Below are 27,653 nucleotides of genomic sequence, written 5' to 3' on the forward strand. Positions count from 1 at the left end.
CTCCTGCGTCCTGCGATTCTATAGGTACGCTCTCTGTAAACTGTTCGCATCTCTGAACAGATAATGTTCGCAAACAAATATCCGGACTTATTAACCAACTACACCTAGACGAGTACGAATAACGCCATAGACGAGTACAAATATCACGCGGTATTTGTACTCGTCTATTGAAGTACCGGTTAAACAGGTTTTCTCGCATCGCGTAAGCGAAGAATTGGATTGTAGTTACTAAAAAAAAAAAAAGTGGCGGACAATTTGAATCATAGTTCCGACAACGAAGAGTCACAATGGCTGGGAAATATAGATCCAAGTTCATTTGATTAATCGAACGAAGAAAAACAGGTTGACGACCAGAAAATTTCTTCATGATTTAATGAAGAAAATAGAAACAACAACACAACAACGCGCCAATTCCGTTCCGTTTCGCATACTTCTGTCACGCACTCCCCGTAAATGAATATCCGCGAAATTCGCCCGCTGAAAAAACAGTTTGGCGTGTTGGATAATAAATCAATTATTAGAAGTTTTGTTGTGTAGTATCGCTGAGTATTTTTACTAGTTATTTGAATTTTGACTCGCCCTAAGGGCTCGTCAAAATACGACACAACTCGTAAAAATACTCAGCGATACTACACAACAAAACGTCTGATAAGATATACATATTTCGATACGGTAGATCATCAGATCCTACTGGCTAAGCTGGGGGCATACAGGGTCACTGGGAGGTTACATTCATGGTTCACTGACTATCTTGGTGGACAGATGCAGAGAGTCGTTATCGAGGCTCCAGCGTCACAGTGGGCACCAGTCACCTCCGGTGTCCCCAATGGCCAAGGAAGCCTCCTGGGTTCTTTATTGTATACCATCTTTATCAGTGATCTCCCAGAAGAAATGCGAATGCTGTTTTAGTCGCATTATATGCTGACTATACGAACGTGTATCACAGCATCAAATCAATGGGCGACTGCATTTCCTTACAGACCACGCTTACCAACCTCGATGAATGTGCTGAAGGTTATTTTTTACTTATAACGTCGCTTCTAGAATAAAGATGAAAAGTGTAAGTTGCTTCCGGCGATTTCTTTTAATATACGAACCATTTTTCAATCTAATTTGCCTCCTGAAACTGCAGTTGAATACGTTTGAAAATATAATAACCTTAAAACGAAATCAGGAGTTTATTCATCTTTGCTGTTAATTCCTTGTTTCTCTTTGCCTAGCTTGTTTTTCTTCTTTTTATTTACACTAGAAAAAAAGTTGAAAGGAGTTAATGATATTTTCTTATTTCAAAAATCCATTTTCTTTCAGATGCCCATCTCAGCGCCAGAATGTCTAAAATGTCATATTAGCTTCCTTTGTCACCGTTTACTCGAAACATCTTTTACTTATTTCTATTGCACTGGCGCAAAATCACAGAGTAATCCAACAAGATATTACTTTTAATTGTCTTTTAACCTGTCTCTTTCTGTTTCTGAGTTTAAGACATAAAAGGTTAAATTTTTCACCCGGTGACGGTGAAATCCTTTTTTTCGTAAGTACACAAACAAAATTTTGGTTGTTGGCGTAAACGTGCTCAGACCAACTCATTCTGAAATCATGTTCGCTTTGATGTTTTTCAAACCCACATCGACACCTAAAAATAATACTTACGGGTCTAGAGAATTCGGAAGGTCCGCCAGTGGTGAAGTCCCAATTAAAGACGGAAAATTGAGTTCTCATTCCAACCATAGTTCGTAACGCGTGTGGGAATCAAAGTATTGCTAACTCGAAAGCTCATCTCGTTGCTTTCAGCGTTTAAATGACAATAGTTATCCAAATCAAGCATCCTTTAACATATTTACTTTTCAGTTTGGGGTCCTAAAGGTCTATTTCAATGGGAATGGAACGGAAACTGGAAAATTGAAAGGGAACTTTGCATTCGATTACAAATAAATTTTGTTTTGCAAAGTATTTCTTGCTGACGTCATAAGCATGCGCGATAGGATATGAAGTATGCGCGTACAAATAAAACAGTTACTTTTAATAAAGAATGCAGACCAATTTTGCATAAATACGCCCGAGAGATATCAGATCATATCTAAGAATTGGTCTTACTTCCCTAACTGTTTGGCAAATTTTCTCGTTAAGCTAGATTTCTCGAAATTTTGATACTTTCACCTGGAGAAATTCCTTACCGCGTGTGGACTCTGCTATAGGATGGCAAACCACGTTGCTGACCAAAATTCAAGACTCATGTCATGGTTTTCCCTCCGGAATAGCTTATGCAATTTCTCTCTCATCCATTTGCACGCTGGAATCATGTCGCACAAACTCAAGAATTTGCGAGGCGCAGAGTATGAGACAATAGCCCATTTGCGAATTACCATTGGCCTCATTTTCAAAACGAGTCCTCGTGCTCATCTTTTCATATGATAATAAGTTTCCATTCACATGCAAATTAAACTCATTTTCACAAGAATGGTTGAGCCCGAGGACTCGTCTTGAAAATGAGGCAAAGGGTAAATCGGAAATGGGCTATTTGTTAATGATATCACTAAAATCTGAACTGCATTTAGCCACCTTTTTGCCAAATGCAACTTTCCTCTTCATAATGTAATAGATGATTTCTGATATATAAAATTCTTAATTCATTCATATACTATAGGAGCTACTTCAAAGTAATAAACTGGCCAAGTTATGACTGTAATGATTTGTATGCTTTTAAGGCAATTGAAATTAAGAACAATGATGAGGGTAGTTTAATCTACAATAATTCTTTGCTGAGAGGAAAGAAGAAAAAAATTTAAAAATTCCCATTCAATGCTTCTTGTGGGAGGCAAAACATGAATCTGCTCACAGTTTGTTCTGTGATAAGTAAACGGATTGTTTTTTTTTGTTTTTTGTTTTTTGTTTTAACCCCATTCATTTGTGCACAATTGTTCACAGAAGTGAATTTGATTAAAACGAAAATGATTTTTTTAGGGGAAAGAATGTTTTATAACTTTGCAAGACTTACCGGAAATTGAAGACGATATAAATACAGCTAAGAAATTGTGCAAGAGATTTTCCTATTAAGAATAAGTGTAAAGAGCTACAACAGTTGATGGTAATGTGAATTTTTCGCGATATATATTTCTAGAATTTGTTCATCGAAAAAACTAGAAGTATACAACAACAGGGGAAGAATATTTATATAAAATGGTTTAATATCAAATCCGCATCAATCAAAGATAATGCAAAATATTTAAGACCCATTGTTTTACTTTTGATGTGATATAGCTTTTTATAGGCGTATCTGAACTACTGGTTGGCTTGGTTGAATCACTTCATTGCCCACGTTTATTGCGACTTTTAACTAGCAGAATCTTTAATTGCATTGGCAAACAATTCTAGCGAAGTTAAATTTGTTGAGAACGAAAACAAAAATAAATTCATCAATGGAAGTAAAGCTGTCTTTCCCATTGTTTTTAATTTTAAAAAAATGTATGGCGAACGTATTGTGAGGCAAAAAAAAAACACCTTATTGTTAACAACGTTGATTCCCTCCTGTTTTTACATTGGTAAGACGAAAAACATATTTACCCTTCATGTTACTGGCTTGGCTTTTCACACGATACCACCAATAGAAAAGGTCATTGACAACTGGGGAAATCAAATTTCAGCTTTTATTAACGAAATTAAAATCTTGTAACTGCGATGGGAAATCGGATCTTTGTTGTCGAAAGCGCGTGGGCAGAAGAAGCATGCGCAATGAACACTTGGTCAATTTCCGATGACCGGTAATTCATCACTCCTACATAGATCGTATAACGGCACATGTTTGGTTCATTGTACGAGACGATTTCCTGCAAACAGTGAAATACAACTGCAGTGACATCCCCCATACGAAGCTTAATTACCTCAAAACACGTTTAAAAGAATGGACTGACAAAACCAAGGAAACGTCAGGAAATTGGCAGGAAAAAGCTCTGTCTTCAAAGAAGAAAAGCTACTAGCTAAGCACAGCGAGATTTACAGCATAAACGACGCCTAAACGTGAATAATAAAGCGACAAAAACCATACAAAGCATGTCAAACAGAAAATTGAACGCAAACACCGAGCTTTAATCAGCGTTGAGCGGGAGGCATGTGGATCGCCGAAAGCTCGAGAAATCTCTTCATTCAAATAGCTCTTTTTCTTGTTTATATATTTTTGGGAGCTGTCGTTTTTCAAGCGTTGGAGTCTCACAATGAAGAGGAGGAACGCAAAGCGATGCTCTTGGCGCGAGATCGCTTTCAGGAGAAGTATAACATTTCTCAAGATGACCTGAAATTTTTCATCGATCAAATCGAGCAGATAGCGGATCACGGGTTTAGCCAACACTGGATGAAACGATGGACAATTTTGGGTTCGTTGTTTTTCGCAGGAACCGTTGTGACTACGATAGGTGGGTTGACAATCAAATTTAGCTTTACATCTTTTCTAGATTTTTTCAGTAATCGTATTATTGTTCGCTAAAAAAATACGAGCTCGCACAATGATAAAAATGTAAGTAAGCCTCATCAAAAGAAAGTAACAACTCACTTTATATTGACAGAAAACTAACGCCATCATTTGTCAAAAATCCTTTCAAGGAAAATTTTGTAATTCTTTAATTTATGACTTTTTAAGAAAAATACATTATTTTCCATTTAGAAGCTATTTATTCAAGAGATTTGCGTTCTAATGAGTTTTCTAACAGAGATGAAAAGCATTTTTTTGTCTTATTACTATTCTCCGTGTAGGGTGCCCGTTTAAATAATTACAAATTCAGAAAAAAAAATTCATCTCCCGGTTGGTTGTTCATTTTTTCCATGTCGACAACAAAGGTAATCTTCCAGGACTCCATAAGCATTTTTGGTAAATTATATAACCAACCCCCAGGAAAGTTCAAACTGGGAACTTTCTCAATCTATGTTTTATTGACAACGCGCTACATAATTCATGTAAGTTCATGTAAATAAGATATTTCATTTTTTTCTAATTACAAGTAAGAATCATTTTTCAGTCTAGAAATTAACTGAAAATTGAAATGACTTCTAAAGGTACTACATCCAAAATCCTGTTGAATTTTTTATTCTATGTGGTAGAGTTTTTAGGGATTTAGAAAAAAGAAAAGGAGTTTTTATTGCTATGTTTTGGTAACTTGTGAATTGTTTCAAATCAAATTCTATCGTATCATGAACGACATTTTTCACTTACTGTTTCAGACTTCTTATCACTTAAAAGCAATATAAATGTTTGTGGGAAAACACCAAAAAAAAAAACAGATAAGACTATTCTTATTGATCACTCTTTTATATAGTATAAGTATATGCGATGTAACATTAATAAAATAAGAAGTCCAATATTCCGTCTGTGGTTTGAAAAGCTTTTTATTCAATTTGCCAAAAATGTCATGCATTTCCCGATTTTGACAGACGAGGTAAACTTTTAAAGATGAAGATTGCATTACGAGAATTCGTATATCAATGAGCATATTTAGGAACAACTATTTAAGTTTCACGGATTGTTACCGATGCCAAGATTTTTATTCCATCAACAATTTCTTGTTAGCTGAAAAAACATAATCCTTTGAAATAATTTTATCTGTGTTATTAATTTCTGCAAAAAAAAGGCTTAAACAGTGTATTGTAGAAACAACTTTAACAGTTCAATCCTGTTTTTATTCAATTTCGAATTTTCACAAAATCTCTTCTCTTTTTGGCCAAAAAAGAACACCAAACCAGTTTCAAACAATATGAAAATTTATTTCACCACAAGTAATTATAATTCATTTGGCTTTTGAAGAAATTTTACGGGCAGAATCCTGTTAAAAACTCGGAGATATTTTTTGATGAGTCAAGTATTCAACCAAAATAATACGATAGAACTGCCATCTTCATAAAGAACCCTTACTTTTCACTTTAAAATAAGAACGATTCACTAAACACACTATCAGATACAAAACTGACATTTAATTTTGATTTTAGAGACGACAGCTCGCTCACCTCACAATTACAGGAAATTTTTTCATCCAAAACAGATTTACGACACAACCATTGTTTGGTCGTCGGCAGAGCAATTTTTGATTTTTCTCAGTCCCTCATATACGTTTTTATTTTGATTCAATAGGTTGAAAAAAAAAGGATCTGAATAGAAAACAAAAGGATATAAATCATTTGTTGTTTATGCCCTCCTGTTCTGATTTCGTATGAAACATTACTGTCCAATCACGATGATTTAAGTCTTGCTGAAGGTTTGTCTTTTTGGAAACTTAACGAGATGAAAGTCCGTCGATGACTAAAGGCGCTTAGAGCACATTTTTACTTCAAGTGGAAAACATTTGCTTCAAACTTATTCCAGGTGTTTTCGGCAACATCGAATCCCGGAAAGGTAAAGCATTGTTGATAGCTATTTAACGCCAGTTTTTGCGTGGGAATGTGTTGTGAAAACATAGCTGAAAGACGTCAGATATCCAGTGTGTTTTCCTGTCTCTTGGTCCCATTTGTGTCCCTTTATGGTTGAGAAAAAAATCAATGATAGAACTTGTAGCAAAAAGGGTTCCGTGTTACTTGCGGTTGTCTACTGGTTGCACCTCGAATGCTATTCTGCCGGCTCGAAAGTGATTAAAGTGAATCCAAGAATAAGGACTAATTCAGGTCATAATTTTCAATATTTTGAACGGTTTGATCTGAATCAATGTCACAAGAAACTATGGAAAATACATCATTAGTATGTGGGACCGAAAGTCATTCCAATTTCGCTTTGTAAATATGTTTTACTCCTTTTTAAGAGTTTTTCGCACAGAGCAAAATAAGAAATACAATCCCATCGAGAAAAAACAAAGTTTGGCCAGTAAACATCTCTGATACAGCTCCTTTGTTTCCTACAGGCACATCAAACTCATTAGGAGAAACACCCTTGAGCTAGTTGGACACTAAGCGCTAAAAAAGGCAAGCTTATCTCGATAGGGCGCACGAACGTAAGGGGGTGGTATTTCATAGATGTTAATTTTTATACTGAAAAGGCTATTTTACACAAATTACATGAGTTTATTTACGTGATGCTACACTTAAACCTCAGAAAAACAATGATGTCTTATGTTTTTACTTCAAAGTACAAAGACCTCTAATATTTTCTCATAGCAAATTTACAGACAAGTGTTCTTTTTGAGATTAAGATGGTAATCTCTTATGGGCGTTTTTTGGGGGCGTAATGAACGAACAGCGTTTAAACGGAAAAAGCCTACATTTCAAATAATTTTGATTGAATTCAAAACAATGAATAACAATATACGATTTACACCCACCTGAAAATTTCTCACTCCAGTTTAAAGCAAGTAAACTCTGGGCCAACATTTGTAACCCAAGTAAGGTCTAAATTATCTGAGAGAGGCTTGTTATGTGTGCCTTGTGGATTGCATTTCGATATTTTCTCAATACTCTGTCTGAGTGGAAGAAAAGTTAAGATACAACAAATGACGAATGAAATGTTTTCTCCTGCACCTGACTTTTTATGGCCGTGAGATCCGCCAGTGGAAAAAAATCGCTTTATTTTCTTGGAAAAATCCCTGCAAAGCAAACCCACCATAGCCCGGTCTCTTTTTCAATCTAAATCAGAAACAAAATTAGGCTTATAGTTCAGTTAAATTTCATCTATTTTCGGTGAAATTCTGACTGGTTTTTCACGCATTCAAGAAGGTCTTGATAGCGCGTTCAATCTTTTTTTCTCGGATCATAGTTTCAAATTATTCATATACTTGGAAAATTGGTCAAACAGTGCCTGATAAAACTACGCTAAAATTTTTTTTGCCCTTCTTCCCCCAAGGTTATGGTCACGTGACGCCTTGCACAGATGCAGGCCGTATATTCTGCATCTTCTATGCCCTAGTCGGAATACCGCTGACCTGGCTCATGCTATCAACATTGGCGCAATACATCAACGCGTGTATTGGCCGAGTTCTGGAATGTTGCTACGAACGAGTTCTTCGACGAAACCCGGTTGGAATTGAGATTAAGTCTGCAGTAATCACACTAGCAATTAGTGCGTCTATGATTTTAATCATTGCGTTGTTCGGATGTTACTTGGAGGACTGGCGCTATCTGGATGGGGTCTATTTTGGATTTATAACACTAACAACGATTGGCTTTGGAGATTTTGTCCCGCTGCACCCTTCCCCTAACAGAGATCCCGAGGGATACAAGTGGCACGTGCTTATGTTCACAGTCATGAGTATTCTTTACTTCACTATCGGGTTAGCTATCGTGTCCAGCGTCTTGTTATCGATCAGAAACGCCATGGAAAAGAGGTCACTGTCTGGATTCCAAGTTCTGAAGGAATCAGAGGAAGACTAAGACCTAGCATAAATTCGGAGAAAACCCTGAAATACACCATAGGGACACTGTCAGTAAGAGAAATGTTTCAAACTCTGAAAACTAGACACTCCTCGTCATTCCTCAAGATCTGTGAACACTCCAGAAATGAGTGCCAATGTAAACTGTCAACAATTTCAAAAGGAATTAAAAGTTATCAGCAACATCACATACACGAAATATTTCGTTTAATTCTTTTTGTGTTATATATAGCCATTACTACACGTAGCTATTCTAGATAAGAGACATAGTGAGAAAATTATTTTGTCCCTCTTTTTTTCCCACTTTTTTTTCCTCTTTTTTCCCTCTTTTTCCCTCTTTTTTCCCTCTTTTTTCACTCTTTTTCCCTCTTTTTTCTCTCTTTTTTCCCTCTTTTTTCCCTCTTTTTTACCCTCTTTTTTCGCTCTTTTTCCCTCTTTTTTCCTTCTTTTTCCCTCTTTTTCCCTGTTTTTTTCCCTCTTTTTTCCCTCTTTTTTCTCCTCTGTTTTCCCTCTTTTTTCGCTCTTTTTCCCTTTATTTTCCCTCTTTGTTTCCCTCTTTTTCCCTCTTTTTTCCCTCTTTTTTCCCTCTTTTTTCCCTCTTTTTACCTCTTTTTTCCCTCTTTTTCCCTATTTTTCCCTCTTTTTTCCCTCTATTTTCCCTCTTTTTTCCCTCTTTTTCCCTCTTTTTCCCCTCTTTTTTCCCTTTTTTTCCCTTTTTCCCTCTTTTTTCCTTTTTTTCCCACTTTTTTCCCTCTTTTTTTCCTTCTTTTTTTCCCTTTTTTTTTCCTTTTTTTTCCTCTTTTTTTCCCTCCTTTTTCCCTCTTCTTTCCCTTCTTTTTTTCCCTCTTTTTTTCCCTATAATTCGATAACAAAGAAAAACTTGGCTTCTGCCGGCTCAGACGGCCAATTCAAGTTCAAACACGATCTTAGATATTCCTTAACCACTAAGAGTGATCAACATCTCATTTCCTCTTACATGATCTCTCCCGAATCGCAGATTAAGGTAGTGAGAATAACAGAAATAATCACTGACTAAAGAAGCTCTAAAAAAACAAATTCTCCCATCAGCACGTCAGGAAATGTATACAGAACAACATGAAGAAGATGCATATTGATGTTAGGGTATAGGGGAGTAAAAGCATTGAAGTTAAAAACATAGCAATTGAAGTTAAAAATAAATTGAATTGAAGTTAATTGAAAGTTAAATTGAAGTTATTGAAGTTATTGAAGTTATTGAAGCAATTGAAGTTAAACATAGCATTGAAGTTAAAAACATAGCAACAACACCTTAATTCCCAAAGTTGACGGTTTTCCAAACTGTTGTGATCTTTGATTACATTCGTTTCTCAATATCCTACTACAACGCTTAGAGCAATCCAGACTTTCGAAGTCAGGATAGGCAGCTTGAACAGTAAAAATGACTAAAAAAAAATGACGCAATTGTCAGCACAAAGGTTACAACTGTTTGTGATCGGTTGAATGTTACGGGGACACTGTAATTTTCGATGCTACTTAACTTTTATAAAATAGCAACTGTGAACTATACATGTTTTTGGTTTTCGATATGCAAATTAACTTTTTCAACCCGACGCAGATAATATTGCGCCAGGTCTAAAATTTCCTGAAGCTCAGTGGCTTTTCAAAGGTTAAAATTCCCCACATTACTACAACCGTCATCTGTTCATACTGATCAACTGGGTCAAAGCACCAGTTTTTTATTTCAACGTATATGATATAAAATAACACTTCCACTACAATATAAATATAAAAATAGAGAAAAATTAGGGATAAAAATTGGTGTCCTTCATCCAACCTGGCCTTCACTATCGGATTCACCGCAGGGAACTCCCTGACAGCGGAAGACCTAAAGAGACTTATTGGGGGACTTTCGTTCTTGACCTTTGACCGTCTTTCTCGCTAATGCGTAGCTATTTTGTCGCTATTAAATATCGAACATTATCGGCACTACAGCATTTCTTGTTACGGTCGCTAATGGTATTCGTGGGGTGACCTGTGGTCTCTTGTAAAATACTGGTTTTTCCATGTCAAGGTCATCAGACCTGTGAATATTAGATAAAAGATGACGTCATGGTTAGTGCACTTCACCCCAGATCGAGCGCATTCGAGGGCTGACCGCGTATGTTTGGTTGCGTGTGTTTGGTTGTGGCTGGGAAGAGAATTTTCCGATCACAGAGCCTTTCTCACGCCACCCAGAATTATGATTGGGTACGGAGAGTTTTCAGAGAGCTGTAACGAGATTCTGAGGGTTAGACCAAACGGAAGAATGACATATCTTTTAATTTCTCTCCCTCAGTAAATAAGTGATTTTGAAGGCAGGTTTTAATCTCACAGAGCCTTTCTAAGTATCCAGAAATACAAGTGGGTACTGAAAGGTTGTCGGGGGAACCGGTTGAAAATCTGTGAGGTAACCTATCACTAAATAATGGTAACGGAACCGAGTAGAGTGCAATTTGGTCTGAAATCATACGCGTGATTTCAAAATCGAACGAGCGCGCAGCGCGAGTTTGATTTGAAATCACAAGTATGATTCCAGACCAAAATTGCACGACACGAGGTTCAATTACCACTTTATTACATCCATCTTTAAATCGCCCAAATACATGACTTGGTCAATTCAAATCTTTTACTGATGCAGCCTGAGCCGGTTTTTAAATAAAAAGTGGAACCAGAAATGTTTTTACATCTTATTTTGTATGCAAAACAAAAAGACTTTGACATCATGTATCAAAAACTTAGTCAAGCGTAAGATGTGCGATTTAGAGCAAAAAATGGTGCGATTTGTGAATAAATCGCACCAATTAGAGCCAATCAGATTACAGGAACCACCAGTGATTTCAAAATGGATGTAATAAACTGAGGAATTAGCCCTTTGGGGCTATCGTGGCAGTTTCCGAATTCCCACTTAAATCCTTGATTTTCATTTACAACATCTTTTTAAAAACAACAACAGGAATCAAAGATATATCATTTCAAAGTTAATCTTTGCTTAGAAATCTGACGTTCATTTTAACTAGTTCAGTGTAGCTTTTTGATGTTAAAGCTTAAAAAAATTTATGGAACGGAATTTATAAGATATGACCGTCTGACTTACCACTCGCTAGTAATTAGTCCAGCTTGTGGATGGAATGGGTGAGTCTGGGGGAGAGGAAATCTTGGCTTTTTTCCTGTTTTATGCAATTTTTAAAAAACCATTTAGAAACATAATTGGTTAAAAAATTAAATAATTGAATCGTTTTTCGGTATACCTCGCGTTAAATGCATTAGTTTCTTAATTACCATCGTTTAATGAAGACATTAAAAAGGTTAGTTTTAGATGGCACTCTTCATGTATCTAAATATGCTTATCTCAGTTTCTAGATTCAGTTTTTGTTTCAGTTATACCATTTTGTTTATTTCATCTAAATTGGTTGGCAAAGATTGCAAAGGCATTAGCGTGGATCTCCGAACCGTTGCAGAATGCTAAAAAATGGTTTGGCTTAGTGAAAACCGGTCACCTTTTAGACCCTTTATGTCTTTTATTTCCTACGAGTGTTCCCTTTTTTTTTTCATTAAATATGTTTCATTTAAATTGTTCATGTTATCCATTTGTTTCCACTGTGGATAAGTGTTCGTACAATTATTTAGCATAAAGAAAAAATTAATGAGCTATTTTTAAATGACATTTTTAGATGTTATCTGCAAATGGAAACTCTCACTGCCTATCGTGGTATTATGCGTTGTGTTCGCGCCCGAAATAACTGCATTTTTGTGGATATAAATTCAGACAATTCAACGTTACAGGCGTTACGATGTTTCGTTTTAAATTTATTTAAATCTCAGAGCCAGATTTTCCAATTTTTCCCGATGCCCGTGCGCTCACGCGTAAAACAAGAGTTACGTCATAATGATTCGCATATGCGACGTCATTAGACGCTTCGTGCTTGAATTGCGCTCATTTCAAAATTTGCGCTTCGTAGGAAGATATGCACCGTAAGGAAACCATATTTTATGTGATTTGGGACACAGATACGGAAAAAATTTCAACATTCCTGGTTTGAAATCAGTTTTATCAGGCTAAGACGTAAGTGGACGAGTATGATTTGTGTTAAAATCTAAAGAAAGTTCTGTAACCGGGATGGCGAGAAGAAGGCAGTGAATCAAAACGGATTTGAGAAGATCAACGGCTTTGATGGTATTTATAAACTTTGGTAAACTTCCTTGCAACCTTCAAAAGAAAAACAAAGCCAATGAACCGAATACAGCAGCCTATATTTTTGCATTCAGGTAGATATAAACGAAACCTGGTGCGAAGTTTAAATTGATCAAAGTGACAATGAGAAAGAAAATTGAATTTTTCTTTACAATGGCCTCCTTTTCAAGGTTGTTTAACTTATTGGGTGAAATTCCTTGATATCTTCAAGAAGAGCTCTTTGGTCATATATTTTAATATGTAGCAAACTGAAGTAGCTGAACTGGTAAGAGAAACATTCCATTACTTAACAATTGGTTCATGCTTTAGCGTGCACTATCGAGTTATGGAGCACGCGGGAAGTTTGGAGAGCACGAAAGAAGCGTAAGAGTTGCCCGAGGCGATAGCCTCGGGCAACTCTAGCTTCTTGAGTGCTCTCCAAACTTCCCACGTGCTCCATAACTCGATAGTGCACAGCTGAAAGCATGAACCAATTGTTTAAGAACATAGCCGGTGGAATTGTGCATCAAATCCGACGCGAAAAACGGACAACAATATCTGTTGAAGCAAATCGTGACGGCGCTGATGCCGAGTATCCTTTTCCTTTGTTTTTCTCTTTTTCTGCCTCATTTAAGAACTCTAGCCCAAGGGAAAAGGTCCAAACATTGTCTTTGTTTTCGGACTAGTAGGCCGAGTTTCTGTTTGTAACCATTATTGTCGCGAAATATATTATTTTTCCCCGCGCTAACAATGGCCGCTCGCGCGAAAAAAAATTTCTGGCGAAGTCGGATTTGCTGACGCTATCAGCGTGCACTATCGAGATTTTGAGCACGCTTGCGTTTAATGAATTTGATTGCGCGACTCTGCTAGCTATGTTCTAAAACAATTTGGAATGGTAATAGCACCGAACGGGGTCCAATTCTGTCTGTAATCGTACAAGTGATAACAAAATCGGACGACCGTGAAGTGGGAGTCTGGTTTGTTAATCACAAGAATAATTACAGACCGAATTGGACAATATGAAGTCCTGTCGCCCATTATTCATTTCTTTGAGAAGGCGCTTTCAACATTAACCCAATGTCTTGGATTTTAATCATTACAATCGGAGACATTGTCTAATGTAAAAAAAAAAAAAAGCATTATCTATTTTGGAAACTCCCCGGTTTTTTGGGGTGAGTAGTTGTTGCTATGGGAATTGTAATCAATATTCTGTGATTAGTGGATTTAGCTGAGTGGACTTGATATGATTGGCTGTTTTAACTGTCCGATTACAGGTGTCTGATTACAGATGTCCGATTACAGGTGTCCGATTACATCCAACTGTCCGATTACAGGTGTCCGATGACAACCAACTGTCCCATTACGGGTGTCCGATTACAACTCTACAGAATGATTAGTGAAAAATTATGCAGCTAACGCACCAATCACATTTGAGGAAATTGTGTTGGTTATGGTTAAAAAGGCCGATTGAAAATTCATGCGCAATCTCTTGACGGTCACTTCCATGCAATTGTCGCATTTCAACAGAACGCCTTAATTGCTGGTATTTACCATGAAAATTTCTTCTTGGGAAGCTTCGGGAACTTTTCAAACAGCCTCAGAGGGACTCCGTAGTTAGATGTACTTTCCTCTGAATAAATGTCATCGTCACCAGTCTTCGCCCGTCGAAGATGCTTGGCTAGACGCACGCAGAGGATGATGGTTATTACCGAAAACATAGTGATAACACCAAGACTCAGCCACAAAGCATTCTGGGAAGATATAACACACCACAAAGTCTATGATAAATTCTAGTTTAGAATTTCAAATACTATAATATGTGTTTGGCGTTCTCTGAAAATAATAAGCCGTGAAAAAGATCAACCTGAATCTGGTCAATTTAGAATATACTATCATTCGTAAACAATTTGTCCCAATCTGTTAATAAGTTACGCTTAATGCAGAGAAGTTTCACACAGCCTGTTTCGCTCACTATAAATTATAAATTATCAATGCTTTAACACCATAGTGAGATCTCTAATATTGCGCAGAATTTCAACTTTCTAGAGACTAGTCATTGTAATCTCCTGAGGCTGGAAAATGTAAGGGGATCACATTGGGTTTTGAGGAGGAACTGAAGGGGAATCAGTCATCACCAATGGAGTATAAGGGGGTGGGGGACGGGAGGGGCAACCTCGTTCCCAGGGCCTTTCCCTAACTAAGGGAAAAGGCCCTGGGAACGAGGTTGCGGGAGGGGGCTATAGTAAATTGGCTGCTAATTAATTGCCAGTGAGAGGAGGTATCATTAAGACTACTGTGAAGTCACCAAGAGTCAATTCCCGTTTCTTTTTTCTCTGCTGTGAGCTTAATTCTCCCTACCCCGCTTGCTTACCAATTCTAATCTTAAGAAAACAAGAGAAATCATGGCTAGATAAAACACAGAAGTTTTTACTCACCACCAGGGCCACAGCATTGTCACATGCATCAGATACTAACACATCATATACATTTCTGATTGGTTGACAGTCTCCCACATCATTTCGAAGCTGAGTAAAAGATAATAGAATAGGAAAATGCTCTCAGTAGACCAGAAATACTGATAAACTGCTGCTAAATGGAAAGTTTGATTACTAATCAGTTGAAGTGTCTCAGTAAGGAAAAAGGAGATCAGGAACAGAGGTGTACCTAGAGAAAGGAAATTCCTATTACTGGCCACCGAAATCCAACCTACAAAATCGCGTTACCATAGCCAGCTCAGAAGTTCTACCACTGTTTACAGCTCGTGGAGGCTATATCATCAATTACGAAGTCACTACCGGCTCTTGTACAAATAAAATTTTGTTGAGCGCATTACGTGATGTATTAATCATTATAAAAAAACTAGATATTTAGATAATGCAAATCAAGAGTTTTCATTGGCTTAGCTATCATGGATTATAAACCATTTTACAATGCGCGCGCATTGTACACGGTAACATTCCGTTTTTTCTTACAAAATAAATTTGGGAAGATTTATCAATATGTTAGGCGTTTTTTTATAAAATAATTATTCTACTCGCGCTTATTGGATGTGAAATGATTATCTACCACCTCATATTCAACGCACGCTCGTGGAATAATTGTTCATTATATGATTAGCTAAATCCCATTAGCATTTTGATTAGTACTTAAAGATGATCTCATCTATTGGAGGACAGACTCATAGATGACTTCACTATTATCAACATTATGCTTCTTCAAAACAAGTAGATTCTATGAAGCCGTCGGTCTGTACAGTAATACATCAGAGAAGATGATGAAATGTTGAAAGATCATCGGTGACACTCGGTTGCGCCTCCTCTGGTACTTTTTCTGTTCTTACCACATTTTAAAGTAATCTATTACTGAACAGACCTATGGCTTCATTTAATATATTTGTTGCGTCAATCAGGCACATGCAAAAATGAAATTTATTTTTCAATCAGATTGGTTGACAGAGTTAACAAAAGAGCTGGTTTATTATAACTTCGTTACATCTAAAAATAATTACTAGAGCTGTTATGGCTCCTGATGCTTTTGGATATATTAAAACAGAGAGGAACATATGGTCAGGGCGTTACTTTATCTATGGTGTCTTTCAAGTATTCGTCCATCCATCCAAGTGTGCGACTCAAAGACTTTTTTCCTGCCTGTTAAAATAGAGAACACCAGTTTTTACACGAAATCGATGATATATTGCTTTCGATCCTGGCGAAATATATCAAGAATTTGATTCAAAATTAGAAAAAGTTGCAGTTTGAGAGATCAGGCTATGTCCATTCATTTGGCTTTGTACTCTAATAAGTCTCTACGTTCACACTTTGTTTAATCCGTATATGTTGTGCTGTGACTGTTATTACCTTAGTAACAACCGTCTACTCAAATTTCCCACAATGCATTTAATTTGAGCACAAGGTTATCGATTGTGCCCAGGGCATCGTTACGATTAGTTTTTAATGGTTAAAAATGAACGACAAAGCGGATGTACGTAACAAATCTGAAAACTGCTGTCCCAGCCCCCCCCCCCTCCAAAACTACAAACCTCATTGGCTAGTTCTAAACCATCGCTTTCAAGAACAGTTTTCAGCCTTTCGCGGAAAAGGTCAATCTGGTTGGCGTCGTTCTAAAAGGGATAAAGAAAATACGTTTTAAGAGAAACAAACTACTTCGAGCCGTTTTACATACATGTAAACATAATAATCTTTCAAGTGCTTATGGCGCAGTTTGAACAAAGATTGAATAGGTGTGATGAACTCAGACCAAATTGGATATTTCTAATCAGGGTTTTTGGTCTGCGAGAAAAATTGACTTTTTTTCAAAGTGTTTTTAAGAGCAGATCTAAATTGATTCCTTCTTTATAGCTAAGAAAAAGTGGAAAGTCTAATAACACACAGAGATGAAATAACTGACTTTGAAAATAGATTTTGACGAGTTAAGGAGTTTTGATAATGTCTTTTACACTACTTTTCATAACGAGCTTTTTGATTGGATTCCAAAGCCACCTAAGACCCGAATCAAAAATTGACCCCAATAGATTTTGACGAGTTAAGGTGTTTTGGTAATGTCTTTTACACTACTTTTTCATAACGAGCTTTTTGATTGGATTCTAAAGCTACCTAAGACCCGAATAAAAAATTGACCCGAATCAAGAATTGAAAATAGATTTTGACGAGTTAAGGTGTTTTGGTAATGTCTTTTACACTACTTTTTCATAACGAGCTTTTTGATTGGATTCCAAAGCTACCTAAGACCCGAATCACTCACGACGGTCAATTGAAAATTGCACTAAAACTAAGAAAAACAAAAATTTACACGGAACAACTTTAGCTGCGAGGGTCCAAAATTTATTCTCAATAAAAAACAAAAATCAGCCATTTTGGCAGATGTGCAATTCGTTCGTTGCAAAAAATTGCGTGTTACACAACAAGTGAAAAGATCCTCGGAAGTGAAGTAGGGGTTTGGATTCCCCCGAATCTGCAACTGTAACAAGATACCTAATAAAGCTACGTTCGTACCAGTACTTTCATGTTTTTCGTCATCAACGTCTGCGTTTTCTGAGCTAGCTCGCCCTGCAAGTTACGAAAAAATAATAGAGGAATGAACTAGTTTAGGCAATAAAATAGAGAAAAGGAAAGAATTCTTGTTAGCAAACAGCTTACCACCAGCGGTTGCGATATCAAAACTGTGTCGTCATGTAAATTGTTCAAAGCATCTTTGGTGGAACGTAATTTTCCAGCAATTCCGGAGTTCACCTAAAAGATGACAAGAATGCATCAAATGAAGGGGGAAGAAGCTAAGAGACTGTCTCTTCCATAAAGTCCCCATTCCGAAGGTAACCTCATAATCTATTTTTACCTTATAGGTACTTAGTCTTATAAGAATAAGGTTTGTATGATGCACGATCCTCGCAGTAGAGAGCGCTATTTATGCAATAGCGAAAATCAGACCTGAAAAAAATCAGGCCTGTACGGGACTCGAACCACTGACCTCTGCGATACTAGTGCAGCACTCTACCTGCTCCCAGTTGGCTTGTTAGCTCAATTGGTAGAGCGCTGCACTAGTATCGCAGAGGTCAGTGGTTCGAGTCCCGTACAGGCCTGATATTTTTCAGGTCTGATTTTCGCTATTGCATAAATAGCGCTATCTAATGCGAGGATCGTGCATCATACGTATCTAATACCGCAGTTCAAAATATATGAACTTCATATATTCATTGTATCTCATTTATCACTTTCACGGGTTTATTACGAATCAACTTAACGGCCTGCTCCCAGTTGGCTTGTTAGCTCAATTGGTAGAGCGCTGCACTAGTATCGCAGAGGTCAGTGGTTCGAGTCCCGTACAGGCCTGATTTTTTTCAGGTCTGATTTTCGCTATTGCATAAATAGCGCTATCTACTGCGAGGATCGTGCATCATACATATCTAATACCGCAGTTCAAAATATACGAACTTCATATATTCATTGTATCTCAAGAATAAGGTTTGTTCCCCAAAATAAACGTTCCAGGAATCAATTGAAAACAAGTTGCTTTCGTTCGTTTCACTTGGCTTCAATGGCGTCCATCTATTTCATAATGAATTCGACCGTAACATAATATGAACTCTGGACTCTGGGCTCTACAATCTAAACTCAGAACTCTGGACTCTAGACTCTGGACTCAGGACCTAGACACTGGACTCTGGACTCTAAACTCTGGACTCTGGACTCTGAACTTTAGGCTCTGGACTCTGGACTCTGGATCGAAAGATCTGTTTGGAACCTTGTTTTTATGTTCTTGGGACAGGCACTTTGCTCCCACCTAGTGCCTCTCTTCCCCAAAGGTATTAATGGCAACTGGTGAACTTTTAAGGAAACTTGAAGAGATGTGGGGGACGGGGGGGACGGGTAATACCTCCAGTCATTTCATGCTACAGAAACCGTTATAAGCTCCAGCGGTAATGGGGCCACTAGGATTTCAAACCGAACCCAACATGACACCACATTGTAACTCACTTGACCATCAGCCGCTGTTCCCAACTCGTTCGCAAATGTGGTCAATGAAAGGTTATTCTTCGTGAGAGGCAATGCTGTCTGTTAAATGAAACAAAAAAAAAGCCTTTCAAAAATTTTCACCGCGATGTAATAGTATACAAAGACAAGAAACATCAACGCAGTATAGCCCGGTGACTTCCGGGTATAGGTTACTAAGGGTCTAAGAGGTCTCAAAGATGCTGATGTTTCCACTCTTTCTTAAAACTTGTCGGAGGGCTTCACCTGTTGAAGAGTTGTTTTGCTGTAGAAATATGGGAACGCATACCGCGTAGACCTTTAACTGTACTGCATCTTGCTTTCTTATAAGATTAAGTTCTTTATTTGAAACCCTCGTTACATATCCGAAGGGCCTTCCTTAGCGGCTACTTTCCAATGATGCGGCATAAACCATAACAGCATAACTACTACAGACTACACTGGCAAAAACGGCCAGCATACGAGAACCAGTGAGAATTCAGCAACTACCACGTCATCGATATAAAGGACGGTAAAATATAGGTAAGATGCACGCGGTTGGTTGTGGCCCTGAGCAGAAGTGTGAGATCTGTAAGCGAGGAAGGAGTGCTGGGAAATGGTGTGAAGTCTGCTGATAACTCTGGAAACCACTAAGAAAGAGTAAAACCTCAGGGGTAATGCCGAATTGTCTCCGGAATGAAATGATGAGCTTTACCTCCATTGAAAACTTGTAGAATTCAATCTCCTGGACCCCAGAGGTATATGTATCATTGATAGCTTTCCTGGTGTCATCTGACACAAGTTCCAAATCTGTTATGCTGCTGTTTATTCCAGCCAGAATTTCGTCCATCGGTGGAATTTTCTGTTTGAAATGAAAACATTTGTTGATATTTCAGCGTAAAGATTCCATTGCTATTAACTTACTCGTTGCTCGTGAAGTGAGTACGTCAAAAATACTGTCGAGACATTCTGAAAAACAGAATTGGTTGGAGAGTGGATTTTACATAGAGCTCCATGACGTGAACATTGAACACTAACTTACGTCTCTATAGCTTGTCATATTTTCAAACTTGAATTTACTGTCCATCTTCAGTAGTTCCCAGGGCGTCTCTTTTTGATCACATCGCCTGTGAAATAAAGAAGATCAATAAGAAAACTCCAACACTTTTTTTTTTCAGTTTTCTGATGACCCAAACACTTGGAACCTTTGGTGTTCAATTACACTCTTTAATAAAGATGAGGATTGAATAGGCGATCAAAAACAGCTGAAAAAATGTAATTCTGTTAGTACACATACTCATTCTTAGAGCAGAGAAATTAACAATAAATGATTATTATAGTTTTAATGCAGTAGGCTCGATGATCATGTTGAGGTATTGATCTTGGATCGAAAAATCTCATCCTCTCCCTCCCCTCCCATGTCTCTGTCGTTCCAGACTCATTCCCATCAACTTCCTCTAGGTAAGAAGTATTTGACGAAAACGTACTGCGTTAAGAGAAGTCCGAATTCTTAATTCTCTCCTCTGGGCATTCTTCGGCACAGTTCTCAACAGGACCACGTTTTTCCGGTCTTGACTCGCGCTTTTTCAAGAGTAGAAACTGGGGACGAGGGCATACTTTTCACACCACCTACTACCCTTGCGTTACCTGAGTATATCAGACAGTCGTATGTCCAAGATTCCATTTCCCAGCACTGCCTTGGATATGGGATAGTATCCTAGAGTTGAAGGGTCGTCTATGGTCTGGAACATCGCAAACACAAACAAATATAATATTCTGTTATCGATTTTATTATCCAACTGTGTTTCGTAGAGTACACTACAACACCCCAAACGAATAAAAATTTCTCGCAGTATTTGTGTTCCAGATCGGTTAGACACTGGCCCGCACTGAAATAACCATTTGGCGTGTTGGATAATATATCTCTTATTAGAAGTTTTGCTGTGTAGTATCGCTGAGTATTTTTATTCGAATTCGTTATTTATATTTTGACTCGCCCTACGAGTTTGTCAAAATACGGCACAACTCGTGAAAATACTCAGCGGTACTACATGGCAAAACGTTTAATAAGATATATATCTGGAGGAGATGCCTTAGCTGGCTGTATAGTGCTCAATACGTAAAGTAGTGCATAAATAGAAATAGAAAAATTGACAACGAAACAAAGTTTCCGTGACTCTTAGTTTCATGCTTTCGCAATCATCAGACGGTAGTTATTCCAATGGAAGACATACCTTATATACAGAATGTTAATTATGCGGTGTGAAACTTAGTTCTTATAATTAGTGACACGTGATTCTACTGAAAGTGAATAAAAGCTAAGTTTTAAAGTTCGATAGGTAGGATTTGTTTAGTGACACGTAATTCTACTGAAAGTGAATAAAAGCTAAGTTTTAAGTTTGATAGGTAGAATTTGTTTTCGTGGCGGCATTTGGAAACTAGTTCAGATCTCTTGTTGAGTAAAGTGTTTTTGTCGGCTTGGAGAATGCGGACTTTTTCTGCGAGGCACAGATTACATTTCTTAGTTTTGTTAGAGTAGGCAGGAGCGTGGCAGAGAATAGACCAGTGAATCGAGTAGGTTATTTGGCTGTTTTTCAGATCCCAGATGTGCTTTGATAGTTTAGTGGAGTTGGAGTACTTAGGATCGCGGAAAGAAAGCGTGTGTTGGTTGTAGCGGCGTTTAAATGTACCTTCTGTGAGACCTATGTAGTTTTTTTTCCATTGGGGTCGTTGTTCGTTGTGACGTTGGCTTTGTAGATCAGACTTGTAGAGAGACATTTATTATTTAGGGGGCAAATAAGATGTATATATATATATATATAAAGTGTGACTTGATTTTCGTAGAACAGTGCTCAATACATAGAAGTAGAGCGAAGTATATATTGTGGGAGGAAAAAGACAAGTAAACTACAAGTTCATCCCTACAAGCCTGTTTCGTGGTCGCCCACTCATCAGGGGATTTAATGAGAATAAACTTTACCATTGCTTATATACAATATAATTTGCATTATCTAACTAGTCTAATTTATGCAGCGCGAAATTGACAGTTTAGTCTTCATGCCGCCACAGAAGCAAAGCCCTCCTACGCAACAACTAAACTTGCGCACAGGTACAAATTACACCTAACCACATCGGCGGTATGAAATTATGAGGGTAATCTACATGACTTTATACAAGTTCCCGATCATCTTGAACAAAGAGGGCCTATCATATACCATTGACAATTTGATAAAACAAAAAAAAAAAACAATGAATAAAATCTTATATTGTAATAAGGTTATCGTAACTTACGTTTTCTAGCAGGCTAAGGTCAGCGGCTGACTTGCAGAGGATCGTTGCGTTGGCTCCGATGTAAAATGTAACAGCCAGAATAAGATTGAGAAAGAAAGAACTGAAGAAATACAGACCAACAACACTACGGAAGAAAAATGAGATTAAAAAAAAACAAATCTTTGATTAATAATCAAGTATTAGAGCGTGTTTGGATTGAGTGTCGTTGGACCAAAAAGTAAAGTTTGAACACAACCAATCAAAACACGGATAACGAAAAATTTAAGATAACATTTTATAATGAAAAAGTAGCGTGATTAAAACATGACGTTTCGGCGACGACATGTCATCATTATCAAATGTAAATTATTGGTTTAATAACGTTACATAAAGAGAGGAAAGTGTGAAACTAAATTAGAATAATTTGGATATATCAACAAAGTTGAAATGGTAAATTGGCCACCGTAACGATTACAAAAGCTGACGTTTCGAGCGTTAGCCCTTCGTCGGAGCGAATAGAGGAATTGTGGGTTGTGCGTGCTTTTAAAGGTGGAAAATGGAGCTACGTTATTGGTGGGAAGATGGCCACGAGAAAAACAAGAGTAAATTAGAATAAATTTCGAAACTATCAGCCTTTATAAATTAGAAGAAAATGAAATGGGGTAAAACAAAATAATGGACATAATTAAATGAACAGCTTCGCCGGAATAGAGTCTTTTTGAGAAACCAAAGATCAAAATAAAAAGGAACCAGTAAGAACACAAAGTAAAATACACATACATGACTTCATGCCCAGGGAAATGTATACAACCATAAAGCGATTGTTTTTACATCGTATCTGATTGGTTAAGAGAATGGCACGAGTTTTCTAGACCAATAACAGGACGTGGCGATGCTCAAAACGGGGTGGTCGGACTAAAGAGTTTCAAAAAAAACACACTGAAGTACCCTTTCATTTTTCTATTCTTATGCTCGTATCAACGGTGTCGACGAAAGGTATATGCTATTGCCTTATGTATTTGGTCAGAATCGCAAAATCCACGTTCTGATTCTTATATTTTTCATAGAGTTGAACTGTTAAATGAGTCGGTCAGTTAAAAATACACAACTGAGTCCATATTGGTTGAGAAATGTCTCCTTACCACATGAGCGCATTCCCCGCGCAGTTTGAAATGTTCGAGCGCGTACTTGGCGTATCCGAAGGACTGGCACCAAGAGCTCCAGATATGAGAGACAGGAATGTTAACAAAACAACAAACACCACAGCAAGAGAGATTGACAAAAGGGTAATCCATCTGGAACATAAAAGAATATCGTTAATACAGGCCAGTTTGCATTAAAAAAATTAGTTGTAAATGAAATATTTCTATGTCAGTCCTCTGAAATTATTGTCTATATTTGACACAAAGATATTTGACAAATCTTGTCAATGGTGCTTATCTGAAAGGAGCGCAAATTTGAAATCAAAACTGAACGTGGAGCCCTCAGCTGATTTGGGAGTAGTAACACTTGTATCATCCCTATTTTTATATCGGAAATTGGGAAAAGTTCAACATGTTACGGGCACGAACCAACAGAATCGAGAGTTCATACTGAAACAGTAAATTCGTTCATCTTTTCAAACTCATTTTTCGCTTTACAGCAAATAAACTTTCAAGATGAACTGTGGCCTGAAACCGTCAGTGTAAGCCACTTGAAAAAATTGACAATACAGGGATTGCGTATGACGTTAACACACTAGCAATATATTCTTTCAAATCCTCCCTGCAATTCGTTTAAAATATCACTAAATACCTGTATTTATCGTATCTGTTAAACAGTCCTCCTCTACCGAATGTACTGTGGACTTCGGTTTTCATTGGCAGTAAAATTTCTGTTTGTAACTGGGAAGAGAAGAAAGTAAAATGTCTGCATATTTCAATGCCGGAACAACACGGTAAGTTTAGTGAGTACATTTTGGTCTGACATGCGCCCAGACATGAACAAGAGTATCTCGCCAGGATGCCTTGACCAATTTTGCTCATTTACATAGCAACCAAGAGGAACGCAGAGCATGAGGGGCTGGAATCCCGAGATCAAACAAAAACATCAGCAAATGCGGGCTGCTGTCCACTTGTCATAGATGAGCTGGGCAGATTTTAGATATATTTTAAATAGAATGTGTGAGTTTTAAGAACTGACAAAATTTGTTTGGGCCGAGCTGGTTCTATTCTCTGCGGGGTAACAGTCAGTTTGAAGGCTCCTGGGTTCATCGATCGCGAAATCCTTGGTAGTCTTGAACGTCAGATATAGCAGATGTTTGAGCTGAGTCAGAACATCACCTTTTTATAATGCACGAGGGAGCACAACTTGAATACGGCGTTGTTTTGTTGCTATTGTTTTTTTGGTTATTATCTGTTTCTTTTACTGCCGTTTATCGATGTTAATGATAATACTAATGAAGGACCTTACCGAATCGCCAGCGTCTCCCAACGTATTTACCATCTTTGCAGCAAAATCTTGAAGTTCCTTGGTAAAATTTGTTATCTCTGAAAGAGGAAGAAGAGTGAACCATTTAAACTTCTTTTTCTGGAATGAATTGTTGGATTTGTTCCGAATTCAAGTTAGGAAGCACAAACTCACCTTCCCTTCCTGCCAGCGTCTTCTCGTTGACTTTTGATGTCATCGACATAAATCTAATTTGTCCCTAAAGTATAAACATTTGTATTTAACAAGTTAAATCATTCAAAGTTAATTTTATCCCAAGGTCCTAGTCCAATAATTGCAGAATAAAGCTGTACTAGATACTCACCTGGGCGCTTTGTGCTTCAAAGTCGTTTCTAGCAAGGATTCCTTCAAGCTTTGACAACTCCTGAGTCAAACCTGGAACCTTAAAGGACCAAAAAAAAAGTATGAAATGAGTGTGGAAAACGTTTTCTGTGACACCAAATTAACTCACACAATGTCTCTGAAATTCTGGTTTTAATGCTGACAACTTCACTCGCTTTCTTGCGACAACAACAACCCAAAACAAAAAGAACGTCACCGAAACATTCTGCACGTGGTAAACTAATCTGAATAAGGCGAGGCCGCCAAGTCACACTCGTCATGAGCTGTCACGCAATGCAAACAAAACATTCTGAACACCCTCCCCCCATTTAAGTGTACAGCTTAAATGTCGTCTTGTTGTGTAATGTTCCTAATCCAATCCCTAGCAATCTGTTTGGACACTCTGTTTGGTTGCACTCTTGGAACGAATGGTTCTGCTTGCAGGTTCGGTTTCCAGTGCGGATCTTCTCCCCCGATCTCTAGGTCACACACGAGTTGTAAAGGTCGCTCCACCACATAACCGTTCCCTTGCTTCAGCTTCAAACCACGCACTATCCCATCCTTGCCGGAAATTTTGCTTACTACTCGTCCCAGCTTCCACAGGGCCTTGTCCTTCGTATCGCCTTTCAGCAACACTACCGCTCCTATGTTTGGTGTCTTATCAATGTCCCCTGTGGACCGCTGTTGTTTCTCATCAAGGGCGTGGACGTACTCTTTCATGAACCTCTTTCGAAGTTGTTCTTTACTTTTCTGTAGGAACCTCATCCGTTTAGTAGCATCATCTTCCCCAATCTTCTCAAGGTCCTCCTCTAGAATGGGTGTCGGTTTCCCTCTCAGTAAGGTGTTTGGGGTGAGCACTGGCTGCTCAAACTCTTCCCCTTGGTAAGACAGTGGTCTGTTGTTCATGGAAGTTTCAACGTCCAGCAATACTTCTTCTAGCTCTGGGTAGGACAAAAATCTTCGGCCAACCACTTTCGAAAGGCTCCTCTTCATGATGCCAACAAGTCGCTCAAAGAAGCCTCCCCACCACGGGGCTCGGGCCAAATTGAACTTCCACTTGATGTTCAATGTTCCCAAGTAGTTAGCCACGCCATGGTCTTTCTTCAGGGTGGATAGCCATTTCCCGGTGGTCAAAAATGTTTTCCCGTTGTCGCTTACCATGGTCTGAGGGCATCCTCTTCTGGCAACAAACTCCTTCAGGGCTCTTTGAAACTCAGTGGCGGTGAGATCACGGCAAAGCTTTAGGTGCACTGCTCGAGTGCTGGCACAGGTGAATAGAGCGACGTAAGCCTTCGCAGTTGTGGACTTCTTAATCTTATAGTACATTGGTCCAGCGAAATCTACTCCTGTGACAGCGAAAGGATCTGACAGTTCAGTTCTGAAGACTGGTAACAGAGAGTCCGAAGTGTACGAGGTGGTCAGTGACTTCTTACGGTAACGTCGGCAAATTGTACAGTTGTGAATAACTTTCTTTGTCAGCGATCGCAGTTTCGGCGTCCAAAACTTCTCTCTCATGCGGCACAAGGTTGCGGAGACTCCCCCATGTAAGGTCTGCTCATGGACATGTCGAACGATCAAAGTTGCCAACTTGCTATCGCGGGGTAGAAACACTGGGTTGTAGTGTTGAACTCTGCCTGCACATCTGAAGATCCCTCCTCCATCCTTCCTCAAGCCCACATCTGATTTTAATGATTGGGACGTTTGTACCTGAGTGATCCAAAACTTCTCTGCAGCCTCGAATTCCTTCGTCGTTAATGGTCCTCTCTCCTTCTCAGACTTTCTACAGTTGTCAATAAACCGTTTCACAAATGCAGTTACTCTCAGGAGCTTCCAATATGATGCATACTTGTGGAGAAGTGGATCTGTTGTCTCATTCTGTTCTTCATTCTTTGCAAACAGTTGTTTCTCTAACTTTGGCTTTACGCTCTCTCCTGCAGTCTCAGAGGTCCCTGCTATTTCAGGTTGTTGCGGCCACTTGTCTGGGCTACTTAGCCACTCTGGTCCTTCGAACCACAGGTTACCCATCTTTCTGGGCTCAATTCTTCTGCTCCCTTGGTCGCTGGGGTTGTCGTCAGTCGGTACATGATGCCACTGTATGTACCCTTTCTCTTGAATGGCCTTGGTTCTGTTCCGCACGAACTGAGACCAGGTCCCTTGACCCTTAATCCAGTACAGAACTGTGGTGCTGTCAACCCAGCAGTGATAGTCTTTAATTGGCTGATCTTTCAAGACTTCCTTTACATGGTTTATCAGCCTACTCAACGTGCGTGCTGCAATGAGTTCCAACCGAGGAATTGACAAGCCTCTTGGTGCTATCCTCGACTTTGCTACAAGCAGGTTCTGTTGAACTGGTGAGGTGGCATGGAAGGCTAGTGTGTACACAGCAGCTGAGACGGCCACCTTGCTTGCATCTGCAAAACCATGTAGAACAACTTTTGTTACACCATTGTTTACGACACTGCGTGGAATGCTTATCCAGGGGCATTCTGCCATTCCCTTCAACCACTTCTTCCAAGGTTTCTGGAGGTCATCGGGCAGTTCCTCATCCCACCTCAGTTTCCGCAAGCA

At 38.4% G+C, this 27,653-nt stretch overlaps 2 protein-coding genes across 3 annotated transcripts in view; one reads left to right on the top strand and one right to left on the bottom strand.

Moving 5' to 3' along the window:
* Positions 1-3,781: 3,781 nt before the first annotated feature.
* Positions 3,782-8,550, top strand: LOC111337138 (potassium channel subfamily K member 15). Its single transcript, XM_022943375.2, has 2 exons — positions 3,782-4,406; positions 7,808-8,550. Exons 1-2 carry the CDS (start codon positions 4,106-4,108, stop codon positions 8,332-8,334), a joined length of 828 nt encoding a protein of 275 aa, XP_022799110.1. The 5' UTR covers positions 3,782-4,105; the 3' UTR covers positions 8,335-8,550.
* Positions 8,551-10,011: 1,461 nt separating this feature from the next.
* Positions 10,012-27,653, bottom strand: part of LOC111337137 (prominin-2) — a 26,585-nt gene continuing 8,943 nt past the window's right edge. The window contains exons 8-25 of one of the 2 annotated variants that reach the window (XM_022943373.2): positions 25,069-25,146; positions 24,900-24,963; positions 24,729-24,805; positions 24,072-24,160; positions 23,420-23,572; positions 22,299-22,422; positions 20,655-20,749; positions 20,050-20,134; positions 19,723-19,869; positions 19,014-19,091; positions 17,679-17,771; positions 17,535-17,588; positions 16,562-16,642; positions 16,101-16,169; positions 14,958-15,047; positions 14,074-14,273; positions 11,446-11,518; positions 10,012-10,393 (exon numbers count right to left, since the gene is read on the bottom strand). In XM_022943373.2, the coding sequence (XP_022799108.2) occupies positions 11,452-11,518; positions 14,074-14,273; positions 14,958-15,047; positions 16,101-16,169; positions 16,562-16,642; positions 17,535-17,588; positions 17,679-17,771; positions 19,014-19,091; positions 19,723-19,869; positions 20,050-20,134; positions 20,655-20,749; positions 22,299-22,422; positions 23,420-23,572; positions 24,072-24,160; positions 24,729-24,805; positions 24,900-24,963; positions 25,069-25,146 (1,644 nt within the window). In that variant the 3' untranslated portion in view covers positions 10,012-10,393; positions 11,446-11,451. The remainder of the gene's footprint in view (positions 10,394-11,445; positions 11,519-14,073; positions 14,274-14,957; positions 15,048-16,100; positions 16,170-16,561; positions 16,643-17,534; positions 17,589-17,678; positions 17,772-19,013; positions 19,092-19,722; positions 19,870-20,049; positions 20,135-20,654; positions 20,750-22,298; positions 22,423-23,419; positions 23,573-24,071; positions 24,161-24,728; positions 24,806-24,899; positions 24,964-25,068; positions 25,147-27,653) is intronic. The other variant, XM_022943372.2, reaches the window with a different exon arrangement.

Source organism: Stylophora pistillata, chromosome 1 (assembly GCF_964205215.1).
Source record: "Stylophora pistillata chromosome 1, jaStyPist1.2, whole genome shotgun sequence".
Lineage (NCBI taxonomy): Eukaryota > Metazoa > Cnidaria > Anthozoa > Scleractinia > Pocilloporidae > Stylophora > Stylophora pistillata.

Bases quoted from the DNA above. Each gene is read 5' to 3' on its own strand.
- LOC111337138 (XM_022943375.2), top strand. From the start codon at position 4,106: ATGTGGATCGCCGAAAGCTCGAGAAATCTCTTCATTCAAATAGCTCTT. The intron at 4,407-7,807 runs GTGGGTTGACAA...TCTTCCCCCAAG, and splicing joins AACCGTTGTGACTACGATAG to GTTATGGTCACGTGACGCCT.